The sequence below is a fragment of the Ylistrum balloti genome, unplaced genomic scaffold (assembly GCF_031769215.1).
Source record: "Ylistrum balloti isolate Yb309-2 unplaced genomic scaffold, AGI_CSIRO_Ybal_v1 Utg369740, whole genome shotgun sequence".
NCBI classification, from domain to species: Eukaryota; Metazoa; Mollusca; class Bivalvia; order Pectinida; family Pectinidae; genus Ylistrum; species Ylistrum balloti.
The window spans coordinates 624,409-651,637 of NW_026781950.1; the positions used below are offsets into that span (position 1 = coordinate 624,409).

Sequence of the window (27,229 nt, forward strand, 5' to 3'; positions counted from 1 at the left end):
TCTTTTTTCGGTTTTAAAACTAATAGATATACAACATGCAGTCGTCTAATGGTCTTTGTCTGGAGTGCCACATACCAGACTTATGGAATGTGATACTATACATGTAACAGTCAAGCTTTATGTTTCTAGATCTTGTGAATTATGGTTTTTGTAAATACAGACTCTTTAAAAGATGGAAGGTTTCTAGGAAAGCACTTTATAGTCCTGGTTAACATTAATCTTAAATTTTCAAAACAATTAAATGTGTATGCGTTATTGAGTGTCTGCTATTAACATGTTAACTAATGATTTTTCCTCAATGTCTTAATGGCTTTTAAAGAAAGGAACATTCCCTGAAGTGCTACTATTGATTGTAGGATGTGTTTTTCAAGGGCTTACATTCATGAATGCTGCAGTCGAAATCAAATGTTTATTGGTGGAATTCAGCGTTCACCTATCACTTCATGTGGTGTTGATAACCATGTTTCAACCCAGCAATACAATCTGTACAAATACTTGACAAGTTTTTAGTTCTCGATGAACCAGACCCAGTGAAAACAAATATGAATCGGAAAACCCCATCCCTGTACATGTGAAGTTTAGTATTAAATGAAATACAGATTATTTTTGTATTTTGAGTCCTGTGTTGAGGCTCGAAGGTCAAAGGTCAGTGTATTTGATATCTGATATATTTATTAATTGTACCAAATAAATGAAAGGTCTTGTATCAGTATGCTGGATTCTTGTTTTTTTTTGTTTTTTTTTTTAATATTTCAAGTATGAATTTATTTTCAGATATTTTATCCAGAGACGACAGATATTTATGACCGGAAGAATATGCCGAGAACAATATACTGTCTCCATGCCCTCAGGTAGGTCATGAAATGAAAAAAGATATTTGTATCCTCTGTTAGGGTTAATAACTAGCACAGAAACTGTCTTTATCCTGCAATAAGCCCAGGGGCCAACATGTTATGTCAGACTTAAAATCAATGGACAGCTTATTTAAAGGCAACTAGCACAGAAACTGTCTTTATCCTGCAATAAGCCCAGGGGCCAACATGTTATGTCAGACTCAAAATCAACGGACATCTTATTTAAAGGCAACTAGCACAGAAACTGTCTTTATCCTGCAATAAGCCCAGGGGCCAACATGTTATGTCAGACTCAAAATAAACGGACAGCTTATTAAAGGCAACTAGCACAGAAACTGTCTTTATCCTGCAATAAGCCCGGGGGCCAACATGTTATGTCAGACTCAAAATAAACGGACAGCTTATTAAAGGCAACTAGCACAGAAACTGTCTTTATCCTGCAATAAGCCCGGGGGCCAACATGTTATGTCAGACTCAAAATCAAGGACATCTTATTTGAAGACAATGAAACAACTTTGTGTTTAAACTATACTGGTCAGTAATGTATAGATCTTATTGAGGATAAATGGATATCATGTATATTCAATATCTAAAGCAGACATTTTTCTGTTCTTTTTTAACAAAAGTTATTTTTTTAATTAATTTGCAAAAATTTATCGAAAAACCCATTTTGCCAGATATTAAAAACCATAGATAAATGATTACCGTTAATGTTTTTTTTTTTTATTGTTTTGACATTTCAAAGAAAATTCAGTTTTTGTTAAAAGAGCTTAATTTGCCGTATATTTAGGATATACAATGGAACTGAAATATTCCTGGAGAAAAGTTCATGTAAAATCAATTATAGATAATGGTATTGGAGCTGATCAACATTAACACTTTAAGACAGAAGAACAGAGCACAATTAGCCTACAGAGAAATGTTTGTAGACAGTGGGGAATTAACTAGAACATAACACAGACAGTGGTAGTGTCCTCTGGTTATTATAGCAGACGGCCAAAATGTCACTGAAAAATCAATTATTGGTAAAGCTACTAGCCTAGCTGTGGAGAGAGCTTTTAATAACCAGAGATAAAAGATCAGGGTTTTTTTTGTCCTTTTTTTCTGAACTTTTAGAATAACTTGACTTAAGATTCAGCTTACCTGCTTGAAGGTCATTTGTTCAGTTTTACATCCATTTTGCATCTGTCTTCCCATCTGCCATCAACTATTCTAATGAAATAATAACGAATATGCCTGGAGTCACTATATTTTTTCTGTTGTATTTGCTAGGCTGAAATGTCAGAGTTTGTTTCAGGAACCCCTTAAGGGGTCAAGTATGTCCAAAATGGCCAATAACATTTTTCTTATTAATCATTCCCCCTCCACACAAGTCATACCTCTCTCCACACACCAATCATACCTCTCTCTCCACACCAGTCATACCACTCTCCCTCCACACCAGTCATACCTCTCTCCCTCCACCCAGTTATATCTTTCTCCCTCCACACTAGTCATACCTCTCTCCCTCCACACCAGTCATACCTTTCTCCCTCCACACCAGTCATACCTCTCTCCCCACACCAGTCATACCTCTCTCCCTCCACACCAGTCATACCTCTCTCCCTCCACACCAGTCGTACCTCTCTCCCCACACCAGTCATACCTCTCTCCCTCCACACCAGTCATACCTTTCTCCCTCCACACCAGTCATACCTCTCTCTCCACACTAGTCATACCTCTCTCCCTCCACACTAGTCATACCTCTCTCTCCACACCAGTCATACCTCTCTCCCTTCACACCAGTCATACCTCTCTTCTTCCACACCAGTCATACCTCTCTCCCCCCACACCAGTCATACCTCTCTCTCCCCACACCAGTCATACCTATCTCCCTCCACACCAGTCATACCTTTCTCCCTCCACACCAGTACCTCTCTCCACACCAGTCATACCTCTCTCCCTTCACACCAGTCATACCTCTCTTCTTCCATACCAGTCATACCTCTCTCCCCCCACACCAGTCATACCTCTCTCTCCCCACACCAGTCATGCCTCTCTTCCTCCACACCAGTCATACCTCTCTTTATCCACACCAGTCATACCTCTCTCTCCCCACACCAGTCATACCTCTCCCTCCACACCAGTCATACCTCTCTCCCTCCACACCAGTCATACCTCTCTCCCTCCACACCAGTCATACATATCTCCCTCCACACCAATCATACCTCTATCTCCCTCCACACCTGTAATACCTCTCTCTCCCTCCACACCAGTCATACATATCTCCCTCCACACCAGTCATACATATCTCCCTCCACACCAATCATACCTCTATCTCCCTCCACACCAGTCATGCCTCTCTCCCTCCACCCTCCACACTAATCATACCTCTCTCCCTCCACCCTCCACACCAGTCATACCTCTCTCCCTCCACCCTCCACACTAGTCATACCTCTCTCCCTCCACCCTCCACACTAGTCATACCTCTCTCCCTCCACCCTCCACAACAGTCATACATTTCTCCTTTCACGTCAGGCTCCCAATTTTATGGAAGGCGTTCTCCATGGCAGTGAACCTGCTATCATGAAAATCCAATAAAAGGAAAGATAAATTAGAATGTATCGTTCAATGATTTATCACCAATAAGGAGACATAGATTTAGTGCACAGTCAATAATAGAACAGAGATTTGTAAAATAGCTTAAGAAATGCGACGATGCAGCAGAAGATTAGTGTCGACGGGTCATCGTGTCTGATGGGTTAGCGTCAGTGCATCTATGTGTAAAAGTAATTGAGTTACAGTTAGTTGTGGAATTCTAGATCAGATATCCCTTGTTGTGGTAATTGTGTTTTCACACATGAAAATCTACAGAATGTAGTCTGTCGATTTGTTTTCTTTCTTTGCGGTATTTTCAGCACTGAAGCTTGTTGTCATTTCATTATCAATAAAACCAGTATTTCTGTATTGTTGAAAACCTTAAACAGTTTTTTCAATTAAATTAAAACTTCGAAAGATCAACGTATTCTAGATCAAAGTATTCTAGCAATTATTGAAAATTTTTATTGATATTTTCAAGGTGATGGTATTGAAATAATTTTTGTAAACTGAATTTATATTTTGCAGTTCTAAGTATTTTAGTTATTGTAAAACTGTTTTGTTTTTTGGGTTTTTTTTGTTTTGTTTTGTTTTGTTTTTTTTTTTGATAAAAAATTGCCAGCAGTTTGTATGCTAAACTATAACTAGGGATAGGATGATGACTGAATGTAGTCAATTATCTAATCAGCCTCATTTGTCACAATGATCAATTGTAATTGTTCATAATCTATAATCAATACTTTAGTATTTTCTTGTGTTTTAGCAAAAATTGAATTAATATTTCGCATACTGAAATTGCCAATAACATTCATTCATGTGCAAATTCTATGATAATGAGGTATTTTAGGTTAAAGATACCAAAAAAAAAATTTTTTTTTAAATTCTTTGACAGAAAATGTGTTCACTTTCTATAGATATTTAAGTAGTCAGACAATTATGTAATTGATTAGCTATGACGAAAAGCCTATGTGATTTTAACTGATACTTGATTGTGGATTTTAACGAATTTCCCATCATTAGTCATAGATATCTCGGGCAAGAAACTCATTTTCCTTGTTAATTGTGCATTGGAGTGATTATAGGTATTGCTTCTGTAAGTCAAATTTGTATTTTGTATGTGGTATAAGAAAGCCTCTTTCTATATAAGATTTTGAGTTTGATACAGTAGAGCCAAATAACAAATAAAACTACATCATATAGCCGTTTTTCTCATCCTGATGTTTAGGGCTTAAATTGTTGAAACTGTGGAGGCAACTGGGGAAAATCCTAATTGGTTGAAATAAATGCTTAAAACCAGAAGGGGAGCTGAAAAATATAAGTTGTATCCTCTCAAAATAATGAGTAGATCGCGGTGTGGAATTTTTATTCAATGTAAACACATATCAAACCACATATTTACTTAAGGATCCCACCAATAAAGAGATAATATTGTTTGATATTTCATACATGGATGTAGAGGGATACTTCCAATGTCGGGGCTACACAGTTAGAAGTGGTATATTAAGAGTTGTATCAGCACTAGAGTGACAATTCAGTGAGCATGATTGATATTATCCAAAGTTGCAGTGTTTAAGGTCGATACCAAATACATCTTGTAAGCAAAAGTTTTCAACCAAAGCAAATTTGGCAGTGTTTAGGAAAGCTGGCATACTGGAAAGAAGACATGCCAGTATGACCCAGCATACTCTCTCTAGCTGTTCCTACATCACGTAACCAACAGTAACCAGACCGGTCTTATCAGAAAGTAAGGTATTGATTTTACAATAAAGATGTTTGGCACGGGTAAACTTACTGACAGTACGTTACTCTCTCTATGGAATATGGTGATCGTTCAAGGCTGAGATAGGAGGGAGCATTACCCTAGGGTCAAATTATAGTTTATGTAACCATAGGGTAATGAAACTAATGGTGTTCTGGGGCCAGTGGTATGGTTACCTTAGGGAAATGAATGAGGAAATGGTCAATTGGGTGGAGTCCATGGTTACATGGGGTTGTAAAGGAAATAATAGTACATGCAATTGGTTCTATGGTAATGAAGGAGACAATAGTATATAGGAATGAATCCATGGTTACTTTGAGGTAGTGAAGTATATAGGGTAGATGCAATAGTTACCATGGAGTTTTGAAAGAGACAATAGTATATAGGGTAGGTGCCATGGTTACCTTGAGGTAGTGAAGTACATGGGGTCGATTCCATGGTTACCGTAAATTTGAGGGTATAGTGTGCAAGTATGTTTTTGGGGTCAGATTGAAAAAAAAAGTACATATACATATATGTATGTATATGTATTATATATATATTGATTACTGGTTACCTTGGTGCTACATTTGATGTTTTGATCCATCGATAATTTGGACCACAATGAGCATGACCCTAACATATTTAATTATCTTATGTAAACAAATTCATGCAGGTGCCTGACTTAACAAGCATGGAAGGCTAGACTAATTGGATAACTAAGGCTTATGAACAGGTAAAACATTGAGTATGAGGAGTTTGATGACACTCGGCTTGGGCTGAACACGTGCTATTGGTCTGAAAATGATGTTGTTTTAACAGTCTGAAAATGTTCAGTCCTACCTCATTCCCATAAAAGCAGGTGATATGTTCCGTATTGGTATGATCTTTCATGGTATCTGTACCCACCATGGTATCTGTACCCACCACTATACCCACCATGGTATCTGCACCCACCATGGTATCTGTAACCACCACTATACCCACCATGGTATCTGTACCCACCATGGTACTGTACCCACCATGGTATCTGTACCCACCATGGTATCTGAAGGTACTTAATGATAGATTGCTTACATCAACATCCGACATGGGGAAACAGCGAACATCATTTACAACCAAAGAGAAACTGGACACCATTGACTACACTGAAAGACTTGGGTTTTGTGCCAACCCACTTTGACATCCCAGAATGCAACATTCAGACAATGAAAGAAAAAAGAACACCTGAAGTCCCAACCCCTGACCAGAAACGCCGAAAGAGATGGAGAGAGAGCTGTATAACTTTGTATGCAATTGCCGAGATGCTGACATTGCTGTCAGTACAACAGAATTGCGGTTGCAGGCCATGCAGATCCAGAGAGGTCATAAGGTCACTGACTTCAAAGCATTAATGGGATGGGCTGATAGTGGACCCGCCGTTGATGTTGACATGGAGGACAATAATGAGAATGATTGCGACCTGTTTGACCACGACAACGAAAAATCTACCAAGGCAGACTTCAATCCGGCGTTCTTTAACAGTGACAATGATGAGGAGGAATTTGAAGGGTTTCCAGTGACTGTGTTTGTATAGCACATAGTAATGAAAGTGATCGTGCCTGTGTTTAGTGAAAAGTAACTTCAGTGCTATGAACTGCTTCCTACTTAGTGCTCTATGGATTTATCAGTCGTAAGTTGTTTTCTCTATATACAAAAAATAATTGCATTAAAACATTCGAAATTTATCTTATTCTTTGTTGTTTTTATCTATCATATATGACCGACAACTAAATATAATATAACAATGTGAAGGGAGGTAATCCAATATGGTGGACAAGAATCGAGAATAATAACCCCTAGAATGGCATGTACCTGTGTATAGTACGCACCCCCTTTTTCACACAACAGTTTTTGTCTAAAAATGTGTACACTATACACTCAAATTTACAGTACTTTGAGGTAATAGGAGACAGTATATGGGATAGTTTCCATGACTACCTTGAGGTAGTGAAGGAGACAGTATATGGGATAGTTTCCATGACTACCTTGAGGTAGTGAAGGAGACAGTATATGGGATAGTTTCCATGGCTACCTTGAGGTAGTGAAGCAGTGCATAGGGTTGATTCCATGGTAACTTTGAGATCGTGATGTACATAGGGTTGATTCCATGGTTACCTTGGGATAATGAAGGAGACAATGACTCCATGGTTACTAAGGGATGGTGACTCCATGGTTACTGAGTCATGGTGACTCCATGGTTACTGAGGGATGGTGACTCCATGATTTTCTAGGAAAGGTGATTACATGGTTCCTGAGGGATGGTGACTCCATGATTTTCTAGGAAAGGTAATTACATGGTTCCTGGGTGATAAAGATTCCATGGTTATCTAGGGATGGTGATTCCATGGTTACTGAGGGATGGTGACTCCATGATTTTCCAGGAATGTTGATTCCATGGTTACCACGACTCCTTGGTTCCCGGTTTTGGCCAGTTTATTATTGCAATTTTGGTGTTTTCTGTTTTCAGTTTATATTGCTTCAAGCTTGGAATTGCTCCACAGATTCAAGATTTGTATGGCAAAGTACAATTCACAGGTATGTTGTGTTACAAAATACTTTGATTAGGGGGTAAACTGGCAAAGTACAATTCACAGGTATGTTGTGTTACAAAATACTTTGATTAGGTGGTAAACTGGCAAAGTACATTTTACAGGTAAATTGTATGACATAGTCTATTTTACAGGTAAATTCATGGCAAAATACAATTGACAAAAGAAGGGTACGACAAAATCCATCTTCTATTTAATTTGTATAACAATATTCAGTTAAAAGGTATGTGTGAGACAAAGGTGTATTTAATTTATAAGTTAATAGCAAGAAAACTTGCCAATTGAATTACATGTAAATTGTATCCTACTTTAAGGTGTAAAACTGGTTGTTTATAGACTGACTTGAGAATGACCTTGACATTTCACATTATATTAATTTCCCCTGCCTGACATTTTTATTCCCCTATATACTTAAAGCTGTCCTTGACAGTGTTACTGGTGTAGCAAATGACAGATATAGTTAACAAATTTTTTTACCTGTTATACTAACAGGAAACTGTTGTGAAATTTGGAAGCTACAAACGAAAATTTTCACTGCCCTTTTGAAGGTTACTATTATGTTGATGAACATACTACTGGCAGTAAAAAGCTCTGAAGTATGCACTGTCATAATAAAAGATTACGTTATAGTGATTTTATATCAAAGCATATGACATGTTGTCACCCTAATGTTGTGTTTATTGTACAGAGGAAGAAATCAGTGCCATGAGACTAGAATTGGAAAAGTATGGAATCCAAATGCCAGCATTCAGTAAAATAGGAGGAATTTTAGCTAACGAGGTAATTAATGATGTAAAGATACCCCACATGTAGATAAAGTTTGGGGAGGGGAAGGGGGGCTGGAGTTAATCACTTTGTGTACATGATATCTCATGAACGCCCAGACAGATTTGGTTCATATTTACACCAGAGAATCATAATACCAAGGACTATACCTTACTATAGATTTTCGTGGTCTTTGGTCAAGGTTTAATGTCAGAGATCACTCTTCTCTTGACCATTTTGTAAATAATTAGCTTTGTGTACAAGATTCAGATGAAGGTTTTATCTATATAAGACCCTGCTCATTTTGTTTCTTAGCTCGCTTCTCAAAGAGTAGGGGAGATTATGTTGTAGCACCAGCATTGGTTTTTACAGAAATTTAGTTTTTGGAACAAGTATTGTGAGGCATTAAAAATTCCTGTATAAATGTTCTAAGGTACCGATACTTGGTTTGAGGGTTTCTGTGGGTATAATTTATTACTGCCCGAAGTCTTTATAAATAACTTTTTTGGGTGGTGCTAGTTTGAATTTTGATGATAACAATGTGAGGAGATCTTTTGTTTATTTTGATCCACAAATAAGGACATCAGGAAAGTGGTTTTAAAGTATCCTCCTTTTTCTAGAGAAAGTCACTGGTAAAAATGTCTGATATCAATACATCCACGACTTCTGGAATGTTGATCCAAGTTGTACAAAAGTTGCTACGAACAGTCTACTGATGTGAGAATACCTTTGATGACTTTGTATTGAGGGTTCAAAGTTCAAGGTCACCATTACTTTATGATTATTTAGAATATTTTCAAATAATATTACATGATAGTTGTGGCATGTGGTTTGAGATTGAATTGAGACTTTAGTCTGTAAATTTTAAATTTTAGTTTAAGGTTTAAGACTGTTTTGTAAAGTTAAATAATGAGCTAATAAGAGACTTAATTTTGTTTACAGCTCAGTGTGGATGACGCTGCCTGTGAGTATATGATCTTATGCACATTTTTTGGCCACACTGTATATATGGTAGGATATTTCAACTTAGAAGTGTTTGTTTAGACGCGTCAAACTTGTTTTATAATTTTAGTGGTGGTATCACTGATGGTTCATGTTTATAGGGTACAATCAACATGAAAAGCATTATAGAAATCAATGTTTAGTTTAATTAGGGATTAGGGAGTTCCGTATTTTCTGGATTATAAGCCGCACCTTTTTACCTCAAGAGTCAGGCATGCGGCTTATATACCGATGCGACTTACATGTGGACCACAAAAAACTTGGCAGGATGCAAAAAACCAAGGAAGCGTATGAGTACCTGCCTGTCATGTGTTTATGACTGAAATGGATCGTCTAGAACTGTCATTTGCAATCGTATACAGGAGGATTTGAACATTGAAATAAAAATAACATTCTCATGGATTTAATTAATTACACCTTTTAATATGAATCACAATGATATCTTCTGGACATTCTAGGTCACTTTGAAACCTTAGTATAAGTTTACAATTGCCTGTTGCATCCTGGGATTGATAGGCACTGGGTTATAGGTTATATTTTAGCATGACACCATGCTTGTTTACAATTTGAACGACTTCATGTAACTTACAAGAAGAAATGATTTATGGGACTGTAAGAATTTTGTCAGCGTGCAATGACCTTTGTTAATATCAAACAGTACAGACACTGGTTGAGATATTGTAAACCATATGTAACAACAGGCCCTATATCTGTGGGTAGACAATCTGTGAAGGCACCCAAGCCAAACAAGTTCGATATTTGCTATTTTACGTTTTTTTTTTTAAATACATCTATAAAATAAGGAATTATCTGTGTAAAATTCATTTGCAAACTTTATTAAATGTTTCACTGATGATCTCCATAACTTGCCCTCCATTGTCCGTTATATCAACGAACTTTGGTCAACGTAATAGTTATCATTTTGTAAGAAAGGGTGCGGCTTATATGTGGATCAAATCGAAAAAGTCTCTGAAAACTGGCCCCGCGGGTTATATACTGGTGCAGCTTATACCAAAAAAATATGGTATATGTAATAGGAATTTTATTTCGATAACTTTATGTACAATATAGGCACATATTTTTGTAGTGCTCAGATTTCATGGTTTGTTTTAAAAGATGTTAATGTGTGAGCACTTGATTTTAAAAGGAAAAAAGTTAACACAAAATCTAAGTGGAATATCAACACTTAAATTATTTGCAGACAAATGAACTTGTTGATTAATAAAACTCGTGAAATCAGTGTAGATTTGAAAACGTGCTAAAATTAATTATTTTGCTTTAGAACCTATTTAGAGATAATGTCTGGTGAGAGCATTTTAACTGAATATTGAGTGTCAGCACTGTGTATTGTATGTTTGATGGGACTTTTCTTCGGCAGTACATGCTGCCATCATCGCCATCAATGAGGCTGTTGATCATGAAAATTCGGAGGAGACGATGGCAGCACTTCAAAATCCGTCAGCCATGTTGGTGAACCTGAGGACTGATGGATCAGAAGATTACCAGGAATTACTTTTCTGTGCAAAACAAACCAAGAGAGACATCGCACACAATAAGGTAACTATCATATCATGTTTGATTCAGGAACTCCGATTAGACAAGAAACCTACTACTTCAGAGGGATTGAAGTTTAGAAAATGTAGGTCCATGTGCTTGGGAATAATAATCTTTGAATTCAAAAAGATGTGAAAACTGGGTTTTCAAACCTTTGAAAACATTGTTTCCTTTGTTAAGCATGAAGTGCAAACGTTGATGGACATTTGGACCAAAGTATCAAGTCAGCTGTCTTTTCAAGACAGCCTATTGCGACGGCCTTTCAGACAAAATTTACCGATCCTGGGCTTCTCATTGGCTGAAATATCGAAAAGAGTTAGAGCCCTCTAGCGGCAATTTTCTGCATAAATAATGCAGCGATGTTTTAAATCGCTATTTTAAAAGCATCCACAATAAGTTTATTATAGCGTTGCCCATGTCCGTCCGTCCCATCCCAAATCAGTATATACCACCTAACAACTTCATTCGCGATGTTTTCACTATTATTTCACAAAGTATCCAAAATTAGACATTTTTATTTTTTAATAACAATACAATTACTTTATATTTCTAAAAAGAAGCACAGTGTGGTTGAACTATTGATAAATTTTTTTTTTTTTTTTTTTTTTTTTTGCAATTCAATGTTTTATTCAATACAATGACAGGTACATACTATAGCAGTAGTATATACATGTGAGAAGCACACTTCCACACTAACGTACATTTTCATGTTCATGGATGCATGTATACATGACCACACACACACAGATGTACATCAAGAGAATACTTGCATGTATACACATCACATGTTCAAATAATACATACAAGATACATTTTCATGCCAATAGCACTATTTTACTGCAAGCAGTTTGAGGGATGGTTTGTCTTATCAATCCACCCCTTATTAGCTATTAAGTTGGTGTCATAAAGATTGCTCAGCTGGTGCTCTTCCTCTTCGTTTCTGTTCATCAATTGACCTTTACCCCATATCTCGGGTCATTGTGATCTCCTTATATGGTACAGATTAATGATATACTTAAAGATGTACGTTGTTGACAGTAGACATTGCTGCTTTACACATTGACATTACCAGACAGCTGAGGGTAGAGAGTGCTACCCTCGGTAACATTAGCAGACAGATATGGCTGAGGGTAGAGAGTGTTACCCTCGGTAACATTAGCAGACAGATATGGCTGAGGGTAGAGAGTGTTACCCTCGGTAACATTGGCAGACAGATATGGCTCAGGGTAGAGAGTGTTACCCTCGGTAACATTGGCAGACAGATATGGCTGAGGGTAGAGAGTGTAACATTACCAGATATGGCTGAGGGTAACATTGGCAGACAGATATGGCTGAGGGTAGAGAGTGTTACCCTCGGTAACATTGGCAGACAGATATGGCTGAGGGTAGAGAGTGTTACCCTCGGTAACATTGGCAGACAGATATGGCTGAGGGTAGAGAGTGTTACCCTCGGTAACATTAGCAGACAGATATGGCTGAGGGTAGAGAGTGTTACCCTCGGTAACATTGGCAGACAGATATGGCTGAGGGTAGAGAGTGTTACCCTCGGTAACATTGGCAGACAGATATGGCTGAGGGTAGAGAGTGTTACCCTCGGTAACATTGGCAGACAGATATGGCTGAGGGTAGAGAGTGTTACCCTCGGTAACATTGGCAGACAGATATGGCTGAGGGTAGAGAGTGTTACCCTCGGTAACATTAGCAGACAGATATGGCTGAGGGTAGAGAGTGTTACCCTCGGTGCTGTTCTGTATTGATTTTGCTTCCACCAAATGAACAGATATAGAACTGTGATTGGGTAGTTAGTTTATAGTAATAATACGTAGGGTCATGTTCAGGTTTGATTATAGTCAATAAGCTTTCAAGTGTAAGTTTTCGTGTAAATAACCACAACAACGAAATGAAAAAACAATATTGGAGAGCTTTGTCTAACTCCAATATGATTCTAAAAAACACATTATCTCCAGAAAGAACAATTTTATTTCTTGATCATAGATTCTGCCGGCTAGACTTCAATTTGGAAACTTTTCCTTTGTTTACAGGCAGGGGCATTTGTGTTGCTTCAAGACATCTGGGATTTTTTTCAGGCAATGATTGACAAACAAAATGTAGTATCCTTCAGAGATTTTAGAAAATGATTTTTTTTTTTTTTTTTTTTTAAATAATTGGTAATACAGGTTTGTCTAGCAATGATATTTCATTGTGCAGTTTTTCAATTCTTTTAAGTTTTTAATCCAGTTTCTGATAAATTGGAATACTGTTTTTATCAGCTTTGCTGTTGGTCCAATTTTTATTCAGTTCCAACTGATGCAGGGATGTTGAGAGTTTTGGAGTTCTTTATGTTAACAAAACATCTCAAAAATATGAAGAAAAACAAATTTGAAAACTATAAAGTTATTTTGCCCCTTGAGAAATCACTGTGTTGCAGAGTATTGTGATGGATTGTAGGGGGTTGGTTTGTGATAAAGGAGACTTCAGACGAGCAGACGGGCATTCTTTGATCTGTTTTCCTAGTTAATGGCTTCTGTTTAGCTGAAATATTGGGTTAATTTGCATTCTTGTTTGACAAAGAGTTACAGGCCAGCAGACGCTCCTTGTGGAATTACTGTTTACTAGTGCTGTAGGGCATTTTCTCTTACCTCTACATAGTAAAATCAGTGTTTCAGGGCAATTCATCACTTTCAGCTATGAGTGCTTTGAGACACAAAATGTTACTAATTATCAAACAAGTTTTGTTCCTGCTTCATTTTACAATGTACTTTGGTTAAATTTATTTGATACCTTGAATCATCATTGATAATTGTTTATAACTTTTTCATGACACAGTGTTCCCCATTGTTAATTGGGGGGGGGGGGGGGGTTACATTTTACATTAACCATGTATTCATATAGGAAATTGCTATAAAATAGGTGGTTAAAGTCTTGAATTTCACCAGTTTGGACGGTTTTGTGTCCTCCTTCAGGGATAATGGGGGGACACTTCTAGATGTTATTATTTAGTCATTGGACAGACTTACTGTATTCTAACTAATAAATGCATTGTTTATAAAATCACAAAAGGAATGTGCATAATAACAGGGGAAAGCTTCCGTGTGAAAATTAGGGTGAAAGAAAAGTAACTGAATATTTTTCATTATTTCCTTGGCATAAAATTTTGGGGATGGGGTGGGGGGTGGGGTCAATATTGTAACACCTCTAGTTATTACTGCTGATTACTGACAGATCATTCACTTATCTGTAACCGGTGGCTTAGAAAAAACAGCCCTTCTTTTTTTCTTTCATTTTTTTAATTTTTTTTTTTTTTTTACGTCTCTTTTGAACAGTCTTTGATTAAAAGACTGAAGCTATTATTGGCAGGTCAGTCTTACAAGGAACTTTTTTATAAGTTTTAATTAGTACACTCATCCTCTTTTCTTGAAAAAATGTGAGGTGTTCTTATAGGGGGAAGGTGTACTTATAAGGTCAAGTACAGTATTACAAGACAAAGATAAGGCATTGGTTTGTAACTTTACTGAATATGTATAAATGGACTTATTACCGAGCATGGGTATGTTGGTAGTGTAGGTGAAATACAGATGAGGTTCCTGATGAAAAAATGTATGAAAATTTCAAATGAGTGAAAGATTTTTGTTGTGAATCAAATCGTCATTCCTAGACCTAAAAGGGAATGATGAAAGTCTGTAAATGATAGCAGAGTCATCTGCGGTCATTATATTCATTTAGATGGGATTTTCAGTACAAAAGGAGGTAAATATTTCTGAGGAAATTTTTATTGAGTTTTGTCTAAAGAAATCAACATGTTTGCCCTTAAAAGTGTGCTCAACTTCAAAGATAAACTATAATGTTTCACATTTGATTAACTTTGGTGGTTTATGCTATCGAAGCAGAAACATGAAAAATTTATCGCTGGGAGTGAAAAACACAGATAATAAACACCGATTTTGATAGCTAAACTTTGTTGTCAACTACTGTAAGTCACTTAGATTTCGCGAATTCTTTATCCGGCGAAATCACCTCTGCCAACATATTCGCAAATACATAATTTTGCAAATATTGGTCTAGAAATAGTTTCGAATTCACGAATGATTAAATTATTGGAGATTTGGACTCTGAAAACTCCTATATCGGCAACAGAAAGTTTCATGTTGGTTGCCATTTTGTTTATGAAAGTCATGTAGCTATAGCAATAGGTCAGACGTATTGAGCAGTGTAAGGATTTTCAAAAGAAAAAAATTTGGCCTTTGAAATAATGCTTTAGTCACTTGAATTAACTTCTCAATGGATGTTTTTGTGTTTATAGAGTTTAGACCCAGATGGTAACTACGAACATGACGTTTACGATGAACTGCTGACGCAGGCAGAGATCCAAGGCAACATCAATAAAGTTAATAGTAAGTTATACTTCATCCAAATACATCATATACAGGTCATTTGATCATAACACAAGGTCACATGTTCATTATCATCTGGCTCGTGAAATGTAGTTACTTTTGTTTGCAGTAGAGAAAGGCAAATGATGTTGTGTAGCAATAGTCAAACGTGATTATCTGTGGGACGAATAACTCTGCTAGAGAAATTAAATTGTGCAAAGGAAAACTTTGTTATTCATGCAGTCATTTGATAAAAATGTAATTTTGGTTTCAAGTAAATCAAATTTGGTGATGTTAGAGTGGCCTCCCTTGTTTCAGCAATACATGCCTTAGACCGTTTAAATGATGCCCTGATGAAGATGGATCCCACCCTGTTACTCCAGGCGCTAAAGTCACAGTACCTCGGTCTGAAAGGCGTCAAGGATGACAACATACCTTACTATAGGGAACGTCTCAAGGAGTCTTATGAAAATAAACAGGTATATATTAGGGCTGTAACATTAAAATTTAGCTCATTAAAATATGTGTGTCATAATACACATCCTCCCATTCAATAGTTTTCAATTAATATGCTTGTTTTAAGTAATATGTAATCCTGACTATTAACGTAACATGCCAGTGGGAAGTATATCTAAAATATTTATTTACTATTTACCAACAAGTCAAAAAAAGGGTAATACAAAATAAGCCTTTCTTGCTTACGTTAAAAAATATGAGAGAGAAAAAAAGAAAGAAAAAAAATCGTAAAAAGAAACAAATGTATTTTTTGAAAGCAAAAATGACTTCTGTCTCATACTTTATGAAAGTCCTCAGGCAGTTACATAGAAACAGGCAAGATGGATACTTTGTTATCAGTATAAGTTGAATTGATTGTAGGCTGAGATGATTATGTAGGAGTGCATGGTTGTATCAGTATTTAAATGTAAAGCATGTTGTATGTCCAGGAATTTTTTTCTGTTTACTCCAGAATAACAATGGAGAAGAAGATGTGATACTGGAGAGGGAAGAAATCCAACAAGCTGTGTCAGCAGCCAACTTGGATGCTGATGTAGAATACCAAAGTAAGTGTACAAACACCCTACACACTGGTGTCCAGTATTAAAATGTACCAGAGGATATTTTTGCAAATTCTTATGAAATATCATGTAGCTGACACGAAATTTTGCTTTCTTAGTGGCATTTTGGTTGGACAGTGTGTCTAGGGATTAATCTACACACATTTCATGACCAGAAAAGGGTAGTAATTCCCAAGTGATATGTTTCCCCCTCAGAATGTAAACAAATTACCCATTAGGAAAATATAATGCAAAGATTTAAAAAAAAAAAAAAAAAAAATCCGAAAGAGGGAAAATTTCCCCCAAAACACGGCTAATAAGTATATTTTACTTAATATATATTCAATTTCTGCTATCATGAAAAAGAAATACGAATTTAACCTTAACCTTATTGTCATATTTCATTCATATAATCTTCATGTATGTCACATATTTTACATATTCTGACATTAAAAGGCTGTCCATTTCCTGAAATAGACCAAAACTTCCCTCGATGGGTAGTATTCTCCAAAATCCATGGTGGCTTGGAACAGGTGTTTATTGTGTCCATGCCAGACTCTCCTTCATTTTATTGGAACTTTGAAAAGCAAGAATGAAGAAAATTGCAAACACTTTTTTCTTTATACGAGAAAATCAATATTTTGATTATCAAACGTCTTTCATGTCATGACATTACTTAACACAAGTTTCTGCACTGCACGTAGGACTAAAGAGTAATACCTGCTGTCCCTATTGTCTTATCATCAGAGACAACTTAACAAGGAACTAATCTTCCTTCTTCCTAATATCTCCCTTGACACTTCTTCAATTTTGTGATGAAGGCTTTGGGTTCTGTTCCACAGCCAGTGTATATACTTAATACTCTTTGCCCAACATAATGGTAGAGTAACAACAGGCTTGCATGTTGCCAGTATAATGTGACTGGATGGGGTTTCCTGTAGAGGGCCTTAGCAGTATAAATCACAAAGAGGCTTACAGAAACAAATTACAGCCTCACATAAGCACATGTGCTCTATACATGCCCTCACCTAGCACACAACAATTGATCCATAACTGTGGATATGATGTTACCAATATCAAGCAAACCAAACCTTATATAGTACCAGATACAAAAACATGACATGATTGTAAACATGTGATTAATGACTCCACCTTTAAGCATAACTTTTTTTTTGCCTCAACAGAAGCTCAGTCTGTGATTGCTATCAATGCAGCCATCACTAATGGAGACCCTGCCATGCTCATGAGGGCTCTTCAGAACCCTGCGGCAAAACTACCGCCAGTCAATCCCTATGGCGATGCCCTTTATCTCGAAGAGTTCTTTAACATGCGCCAGGAGAAACAGGTACATGCTTACATGTTAACATGAGTGATTGTTTATTATGAACATAAAAAAAGGTGAAATTTATCAATAGTTATTTAGTCATTGGTTCCCATTTAGATTTTCACATTTCTTTAAAGTACTTTTAATGTTCCTCAGTTGCCTCCATGACTTCAAAATTTAGGCCCTTAGAGCATCACTGTGGAGTCCTAGAAGTATGATGCAGTTCAGTTTAATGTTTTGCTCAGCTGTATTTAATTCTGAATTTGTATGAAAATCTCAACTGTATGTTACTCTGAATTTGTATGGAAAGGTACTCCTCCCTTGTGTGTGTTTTACAATTTTTGCCCTTCCTTTGGTTCTGTAATATGTAACTGTCCGTTAATAAGAATTTTCGATAGAAAGATAGATGTAGATTTGGATGAATTGATGACAAAGTTAAATGTTTTGTATTTTAAAAGGATGACCTGGACTATGATGAAATATATGCTGCAGTAAAAGGTAAAAACAAAAACTTCTTTATTTGGAGTAGGGTTTGAAGGGATTTCAGTGGAAGTGATTAGTGAGAGGGGGTTGGGTGGGTGTGGATCACTCAATCAGACAACTGGCCAGGTGATGATAAAGAAAATAAATTCAAAGTGTTTAGCACACACAGAGATACCAGTACTACAAATACTAATTATAATGAATTTCCAGTTCTATATGAATTAAGTTATCTTAGCTGCCAATATAAATTACATTGTCTCAGATCTGTATGACTGGGGTTTTCCAGACATAACACTTAGTATAATTTGAGAAGATCTTTAGGTCACCTGAGACAAAGTCTCAAGTGACCAGTTGTGATCGACTTTTGTCTGGCATTATGCGTGTGTGTCGTAAACAATTTACATTCTCAACTTCTTCTCAATAAGCACAAGATCAGGCGTCATGGTATTGAGTCAGTAGCATGCTTGGATGAATGACTTCCAAGTTTGTTTAAGTGGATGACCTTGACCTATTTTCTAGGTCACATGGGTCAAATGTGTTGAAATCTTTGAATGACTTCTTCCCAATAACCAAATAGTCCAGTGTCATGCTGGGTTAAAGGGATATCATGTTTGTAGAAATGAATAACCTTGATCTTCATTCAAGGTCACAGGAGTCAAGTATATTTAACTACAACAACAGACAGTATTATCAGTTTGTTTAATTGAGAATTTAGCCTTCGAACTCAGAAACAATAAAAACTTTTTAAGTTTGCATGTATCAGTTATGTTCCGTCTGCCACAATGCTGAGGACAGGTTCTAAAACAGTCCAAAAACCTGAAGAACTCACGTGACCATTAAGGCCCATGGGCCTCTTGTTATCTATAACACTATAACAAACACTGCACTTTTTTTCTTAATAAAAGGAAGCAAACTCATAAGTATGGTTTTCAAGGACTGTTTGTGTTAAATGTAAAAGTCTTCTCAAATAATTATCATTCCAAACTGAAAAATCCGCTCTAAAACGCCATGTAATATATACCTTACAATCAATGTTCCAGTATTGTCTGCCGTGGCTGCTATCAACGAAGCAGTAGAAGTAGGGGACCAAGGTGCTACATATAAAACTCTGGCAAATGAAGATGCTTGTATCCCTAACCTAGAGGAGCAGAACCTTGATCGTTACCAGAAAGGATTGGTGAACGCAAGGGCAACAAAAACTGAGGTAAAGAAAAATACCATATAGTGAATTGGTGTTCACCATTTTCATGTCTCGTGACTTAAGCTGTTGTTTCTTCACTGTTGTTGTACAATCTTAGCTGTCATATAGATTTGAAACCAAGCAGAATAAAAAAAAGGACAAAATTTCAAATTCTCTTTTTTTGAGACAATAAAAGACAATTTTCCAATATTAAATCTCCTTTGAGAATATATGTCTTCATATTTTGAATAAGTTCAGTGACTGAAATGATGAATTACAAGATGATACAGTCACTAGGTATACGTACCATGCTACCAGTACAGGAAAAGGTTGAGATCACTACAATCTGAACTGTGTTTTTTCTCACAGAGTATTCAGGAAGCGGGTGAATCAGCTGAGAAAGTTAGTGTGAGTTCAGAGTTCAATTGTTCAATTGTTATCATGTTATGCAACTTATTATTCTGCCTAACTCTAGTTACCTCTCTCTATAACGTCTACTAGTATATACCTGAGGCTTATAGTGGACACATGAAAAGATCAAGTAGTTACGATTTCAAATGAAAGAGAAGTTTAAAAAAAAAAAAAAATGAAACACTGTTTGACTTTTATTTGGTATTTTGACATACTTATCCTTTCAGATTTACTAAATAATTCTTCAGCAGTGTCAAATGTTCAATATGTCAATATAATTGACGCTAAACAACAAATCACTTGATAGTATTACCTTGCACTTATCAGATTATCACTATAACTCTGCACTGCTCAATCAGCATGTCTGCATGATTGTTCTCTTACAACTAATGCACTGTTCAATTTGGATAGGATCAATTAAATTTGTAGTTTACTGAGGTATATGAAAATAAGTTTATAGGAATCCTTTTTTCTATCAAGATACGATCATTGAGATTTATAGAGTGGGGAGGGGGTAGGGGTGGGGAGAGTCTGCAGCTGTACATATTACTCACTAGTTAAGCCCAGAAACAGACATCAGACAAAAGAATATAATATATGTAGTCAGTTAAAAAGCATGGATTTCTAATGACAACCAGACGCGGGAGGATGATACTAGTCCGGATCAAATCACCAGCATTGTGTCTGTTTCAGTCTGACAGGTTTTCAGTATGGTTAACATAATCATTCACTGTTGCTGCTTGTAGCTTGCATTTCTGAGTTTAAGGCCTGTAAACTACACATTTTTATTGCAAGCTAGTAGGAAGTTTTTCCATAGTCATATACCATATATATATATATTTACAAGCATGTAGCTTTTGTAATATTTGCTGGTCGGTCATCAGATCAACATTGTAAGCATTTAGACAGCCTAATATCAAATTGACATGTTCAACATAAAGCAACTTGACAGCCCAATGTCAGATTGACATGTTCAACATAAAGTAACATGACAGCCCAATGTCAGATCGACATGTTCAACATAAAGCAACTTGACAGCCCAATGTCAGATTGACATGTTCAACATAAAGCAACTTGACAGCCCAATGTCAGATTGACATGTTCAACATAAAGCAACTTGACAGCCCAATGTCAGATTGACATGTTCAACATAAAGCAACTTGACAGCCCAATGTCAGATTGACATGTTCAACATAAAGCAACTTGACATACCATCACCAGATTGACAGTGTTATGAGATTAGCATATTACTGTTGCCAAGAAGTCGATTAAATTCTCTGTTGATTATTTGTATTCCACAGAGATGGAAATGTGATATATTTTTCTTTTGTTTATAGATCAACTTTTATTTTCCAGGTACCGTGTACACTGCTGACCCACTTTGAAATTTGTTCCTGTGTAGATCAAGTCAACCAACAGGTCTCCGAGGAACATCAGCGTATGTTACTATGGATATTTGATAAAGAAACATGTAGGCTTTGAGAAGTTTCGATTAACAAATTGCATTGGAAAAAAATTCTCCTGCAATTTCAAAAAAAAAAAAAAAAAAATTCAGAACAGGTATTGCAAGGAATTAGTGTATTCTTGAAAATTCTGAATATTTATCCTTCAAAATGATTTGAAGTTTGTAAAGTATCCAAGTGATATACACGATAAATTCTTTTGATTTATAGGAGTTCTAGCCATTGGAGATATCAACAGTGCTATCAAAGAGGGCAACCCACAAGTAACATTGACTGCCCTCAAGGAGCCCACAGCCAAGTTAGACAATGTACAGGATGGCAACGCATACAGATACCAGGTGTTATTGTGTCGAGAAGTCGCCTCCAAAGAACAGGTACACAAATTATCTGCATCCCGTACCATCTAAATGATAATAAAATCTGCTTAACTTTGAATTTTTGCCAAAGTTTTACAAGGAAGGGTAGTTGTGTGGTACAATGGTAACAAACTCACCTTTGTGACTTAATGTTTGATTCCTCAAATGGACAGGGAAAGATACGTCGTCACCTGCCCATCTATTTTGGTTTTCCCTGGGTACCATAGTTTCCCCAACAGTAAAACCCCTCACGCGCTTCCACCAGGCCGACAAAAATTATTGATATAATTTGATAAATTGTTTTCACAATTGTTCAAAAAATAAAAGTTAATATTTTATTTATACGGAAAATACTTGCAGTGCTTTGGAGTTTGATAGAATTAACCCAATTTTACTATAATCCTTTTGGCCAAATCAATTTTGATAATTTATTTTCATGTCCAACCTTTCCAAAGTTGTGCTGATTTCTCCAAGGTCATTTAGATTGACCTCAGGGGTGTATCATCACAGTACAAACAAGTTGGATTGTTAAATTGGTTTGTAATGAAGTGTTATAAAGAGGATTCAGGATAATATTTATTTAATACTCTGTACCTTAAGAATTTTGTTTTATCAAAAAACATATAACCATGTAATTACTATACTTTATCCTGCTACTGGCACTGCCATTGTCGGAATGCGCCAGCCACATATATTTTTGCTGTATTCCGCACTGACAGAAAACCGCTGTATTTAAGCACCTGTGGTAATTTGACCCTCTTAAATGACCTAAATATTGTGTTTAGAAATATAAATATTTGTTGAAATAGACAATTCTACATGTTGTAATGAACAAGTTAATTCATGAAAATTTGTAAAATCGTGCGGAGCAATGTTATTTCAGTGTCTGTCAGGCAAAATTCAGTGTAACGTCAATATCAGGTAAACACAGATGGAACAACAAAACTGTTTAAGCTTCATTAGTCTGATTTTCAACCAATTTTGCATGATAAATAGGTTACATGGCCAGTGTCTTAAAATATGAGCTGTATTTTGGCTCAGGACACCCAATGAGACAATCATAAAAACTCAAAGTCAAGGGAGGGCTTATTACAGAAAAATGGCATTGTGGGTAATTCTACTTATTACTAGTCATAGGCTTATTAGTAGGTAAACCATGCATCTACATGATTCTGTCAAGACAATGAACAATGTGGTTTGTTGTTTCAGGAATCCAGTGACGGGGATGCTGAATTATGGGTAGAAGAAATACAAAATGCCATCGGAAATGCTAATAGAGATGCTGAGGTCGGACTGAAAAGTAGGTATTTAATGGTCATGTGTGATGATACGTTTGATGAGTTCTTTTTTCAGGGTTTCAAGGTCAAGCTGAATACAATGTCATTATAAATTTTTATAAAACAGAATTTGAACAATGGAGAGAAAAAAAATGAAAAAAAAATGGAAGACATCTTGGTAAACTAGGATTTTTTTTTTTTTTTTTTTTCTTCTTTTTCTTTTTTTTTTTTTTTTTCTTCTGTGGCGTAGTTTTTCTTTCTTATTTTTTCCTTGTCTGTGGCAATATTATTTGAAAATTTTTCATTTTACCAAATACTTTATATTTGCAGCATCCTTGGCTGTCGAAGAAGTGAACAAAGTAACTGGTGAAAACGATAGTGACCTACTTTTGGACGCCTTGACCACAAGTGACCTTGCCTTACACAGTGTTGTTCCTGAGTGCAAAGATATGTACCTTCAGAGACTGGTGGAGGCAAAAAACAGCAAAGCCCAAAAAGGTGAAAAACTCCCAACAAGTGAAAAGTGGATATTTGATATTTCTACAGTAACTGATAAATTCTGTGTTAAATTTATGTCAGTTGAGTGCTAACATTTTGTTTTTTGAAGAAAAAAAAAATTTTTTTAAATTTAAAAAAAAAAAGACAAAACAGAAAATGAGATGTTACAGAACGTTACCCCAAAACTGATATTAATTGATCTTCAACATACACTCGAACATCGTTAACTCAAACTTAGCATGACCATGGGAAAATTTCAAGATAAATGTATATTTGATTTAAGTGAGTTCAAATGTATTGTGTAAAGTTAGGCAGGGGCAGACAGAATGCTTTAAATTAAATGAGGTCTTTGAGTTATTGGAGTTTGACTGTATAAGTGTAATGGAGTAATGGATTCTGTTTTCTTGTACATAATTTCCTTAAGATTATATATAACTGAAGAACTTTCTCAATTTATTTTCTAAATTCTTCTTTTTGGTTAAATTTCCTCCCATTTTATTATTATAGTTATGTTACTGGGTAACATACAGTTATATATGAGAAATAATGTTGTTATGTTACAGGGGAATGTGGAAGTGGTTGGATGATGAACCGATTAAAAGATGGCTCCAAGTTTTTCTATAACACTCATGACCAGGAGTATTCGTGGAGCCGACAGGATGGTGTGTGTAAGGACCACGAACTGCTTACTAAGGAGGAAGTACAGGTAGGCCAGCATCAGCCGTCCGATCTCCATCAATGGTAGCTTGGACTTCTTGAATTCTAGATATATCTTTCATCCAACATCAGTTTCAAACAGGAGATCTCATGTTTACCAGTTTTGACCCTTTAACAGTTACTGGTGTGCAGATTAGGTTAATCAGTGTATCATTTTATCAGTGTTTATGATTTTTCTTTTATTTTGTGATATTATAACCTTTTGTTTCTCTGTTATTTATAGAAAGTGGTATCCGAAGTGACTGCAGAACATGACCGAGAACTTTTATTTAAAGCCAATGAGAACTTTATTGTACGGATACAGTCCTGTGTGAGAGGGTACCTGGCCAGGAAAGCCTATACTGAAAGAGTCAACTTCATGAACACACAACTGCCAGCAATAACTAAAATACAGGTAATTCAGAAATGTTGGTTGTTTATAAATACATATCTAATTGTGTAACTGATTTTAACTATAATTCTGAAACAATGGTAGTTTTATTCAGTTGGGGTTACAAACTTTTATTCATCAGTTCACCATTTGGAGTTGGGGTGGGGGTGTTTTAGGGACTATGTTTCACTGTGTCTGTCTTTCTGTCCATCCATCATTTTGCTCTTGTCCAGGTTCTGTCTCCTACTTGTTACTGGAGCTTCACACTTGAGATATTGCTTTATCTCGGTGAAGCAGTGTGTTATATATCAAAAGTAGGTCACTTTTACCTACATTTTGACCTTTGACCAATATCAAAGAAAAAGTTTGCCTGTGTGCTATATCTCCTACACTACTTGTCACAGGAACTTAATACTTGGAGTATGAGTTCACCTTTATGAGTCATTGTGTTGTGTATTAAAAGTAGGTAACTCAGACCTATATTTTGACCTTTGACCTACATCAAAAAAGGTTTGTCCAGGCTCTATGTTTGATGCTACCAACCATTGGAACTTCATACTTTGTGTACAGGTTTACCTTGGGAAGGGGGGGGGGGTTGACAATGTGGGACTGTAATTCACCAAAGTGTCTTGTTCTGATGGGGTTACAAGCATCATTCAGATAGGATCACAAGCTTTGTTCAGTTTATTCAGATTAAAAGCTATGATAAGAAGAGGTCACAATCTTAAATGATTGTTTCACTGTTGAAATGGTCTATATGAGACAAAAAGTTTTAAAAAGTTTAGTTAATCTTGAACATTAAGCCGATGTTTATACTTGTTAAAAGATCAAATGTCTAAACGTCTGTGTGATAAGTTTGGTTTTGTTTTTCAGGCCTGTTGGAAAGGTTATAAACAGCGTAAGGAATACCAGGACAGAATGGCTTACCTGAAAGATAATTATGATGCTGTCGTCAAAGTGAGTGTCTCTTTATCACAATACATATCAGATTGCCTCAGAGATATATATATAGGTTACATGACAGATGAATTGGCATTATGGGTGAGTGCACCACCCCATCAGGATATAAACATTTATTTCTTTCAACCTATTTTGGTTTTCGGTTAATTTCTTTCAGTCTGTTTTGATTCTCCTTGGTTCTTCAGGGTTAGATTTCAAAGTTTAGACCAATAGTATTCCTTATGAGTCCTAGAAAGATGAAACATCTGTAGTTTAATCTATTATTTAGCTCCACTGTCTCTTCTTCTAAATTTGTATTGAAGGATGCTAATAATTTATGTGGCTTTTGTACAATCTTTTACTCCACATAAATTATTGACAGAGGGTGGTTATGTGCATTCTTTTGGCAGTTAGGTTGTCTCATCACAAAATATCATTCAAAGAAATTCTTTTTCTCGTTGAGACTGAGGTGAAGCAATTTCCCAGTAGGGAAAATCAATCCATTTCTTTTAAGTCCATCTTGTTCTTTAAAAATTGCAGGATACTGTCCAAATAAAGTCTGAAGCCTGAAGGAAAATCAGTTTTGTATAAATGGTGGGTTTCGGCCCCAGGGGCTTAAGGGGCATGGCCCAACAAGGAAAATCTATTGATTTGTTGAAAATCTATATTATATTGTTCTTTGGGAATTGCAGGATATTGTCCAAATATGTTCTGAAGCATGCTTTGGTGATTGAAAATCAGTTTTGTATAAATGGTGGGTCTCGGCCCCTGGGACAAGATGAACAAGGAAAATCTAACCCCAAAGAGATTTAGTTCATTTTCATATTATTGCTTTGCACCATCAACAATTTATTTGGATCTTTTATTCTTAGAAACAGCTGTGATCCCCACTGAATAACTTTAGCATTACTGAGCATCAGGAGATAAACACAATCATAACTGATAATTTGTCCTGGGGTCTGATCCCACCCCAGGACAGATTTTATCTTTGAAGCCATTGATATTACCATCACATAACTAAATATCATTGCTTGACATCAAGAGATTAACAACAGATCTCTGTCCCCACCCAAAAGGAATTTGAAGCTGTATCTGTGAGGTGATACTTATCAGGGGAAATATTTACCTTCTAGAGAAATGTAAAGTTTTGTATTATTGACTTAAATGTCTAGGAGAGCAATGCAGGCCCTCCAGGCCTCTTGTTATATTAAATTAGTTCTTTAGCAGTATCTGGTAAAAACTTTCTAATTTGATGACTTTTTTTTCCCCCCGTTTCAGCTGCAAGCTCTTGTTCGTATGTGGAGGGAGGCCAGCAAATATCGCCGTCGGCTCAAATATTTCAAAGACCATGTAAGTGTATATACTTCACAGTAATGTAAAACTTCAGTACAAATCACTGTTTTGTTACCTGTGTAGTTCTACAAGAAAATAATTTTTTGTCTGAAACTTATTAGCAGCATGTAACAGATATTTTATCTGTCAGAATTACTTACACTGAAATTGTTCAAAGATTTAATTAAATCAATATTTTCCCACTTTCCTTTTCCAAGACGTCTTTACATTACAAGCTGAAGTTAGATTCTCATTATGAGCAAATCAGGCCTGTAAACCTAAGCATACCATACAAATGGTTTCGTTAAGAAAAGTGCTTGTGAATGTACTAATTGTCCTATCTGATAAAAGATGTTTAGTATGAGTGATGTGT

At 36.1% G+C, this 27,229-nt stretch overlaps 1 protein-coding gene across 1 annotated transcript in view; it reads left to right on the top strand.

The window, feature by feature from the left end:
• Positions 1-27,229, top strand: part of LOC132543058 (ras GTPase-activating-like protein IQGAP1) — a 79,152-nt gene that overhangs the window by 31,951 nt on the left and 19,972 nt on the right. The window contains exons 5-24 of the mRNA XM_060206512.1: positions 775-851; positions 7,679-7,746; positions 8,449-8,540; positions 9,468-9,489; positions 10,906-11,084; positions 15,382-15,472; positions 15,770-15,930; positions 16,419-16,512; positions 17,691-17,851; positions 18,289-18,328; positions 19,354-19,517; positions 19,863-19,901; positions 21,261-21,342; positions 21,578-21,741; positions 22,933-23,023; positions 23,331-23,498; positions 24,062-24,204; positions 24,439-24,609; positions 25,459-25,542; positions 26,803-26,874. Coding sequence (XP_060062495.1) covers positions 775-851; positions 7,679-7,746; positions 8,449-8,540; positions 9,468-9,489; positions 10,906-11,084; positions 15,382-15,472; positions 15,770-15,930; positions 16,419-16,512; positions 17,691-17,851; positions 18,289-18,328; positions 19,354-19,517; positions 19,863-19,901; positions 21,261-21,342; positions 21,578-21,741; positions 22,933-23,023; positions 23,331-23,498; positions 24,062-24,204; positions 24,439-24,609; positions 25,459-25,542; positions 26,803-26,874 — 2,163 coding nt within the window. The remainder of the gene's footprint in view (positions 1-774; positions 852-7,678; positions 7,747-8,448; positions 8,541-9,467; positions 9,490-10,905; positions 11,085-15,381; positions 15,473-15,769; positions 15,931-16,418; positions 16,513-17,690; positions 17,852-18,288; positions 18,329-19,353; positions 19,518-19,862; positions 19,902-21,260; positions 21,343-21,577; positions 21,742-22,932; positions 23,024-23,330; positions 23,499-24,061; positions 24,205-24,438; positions 24,610-25,458; positions 25,543-26,802; positions 26,875-27,229) is intronic.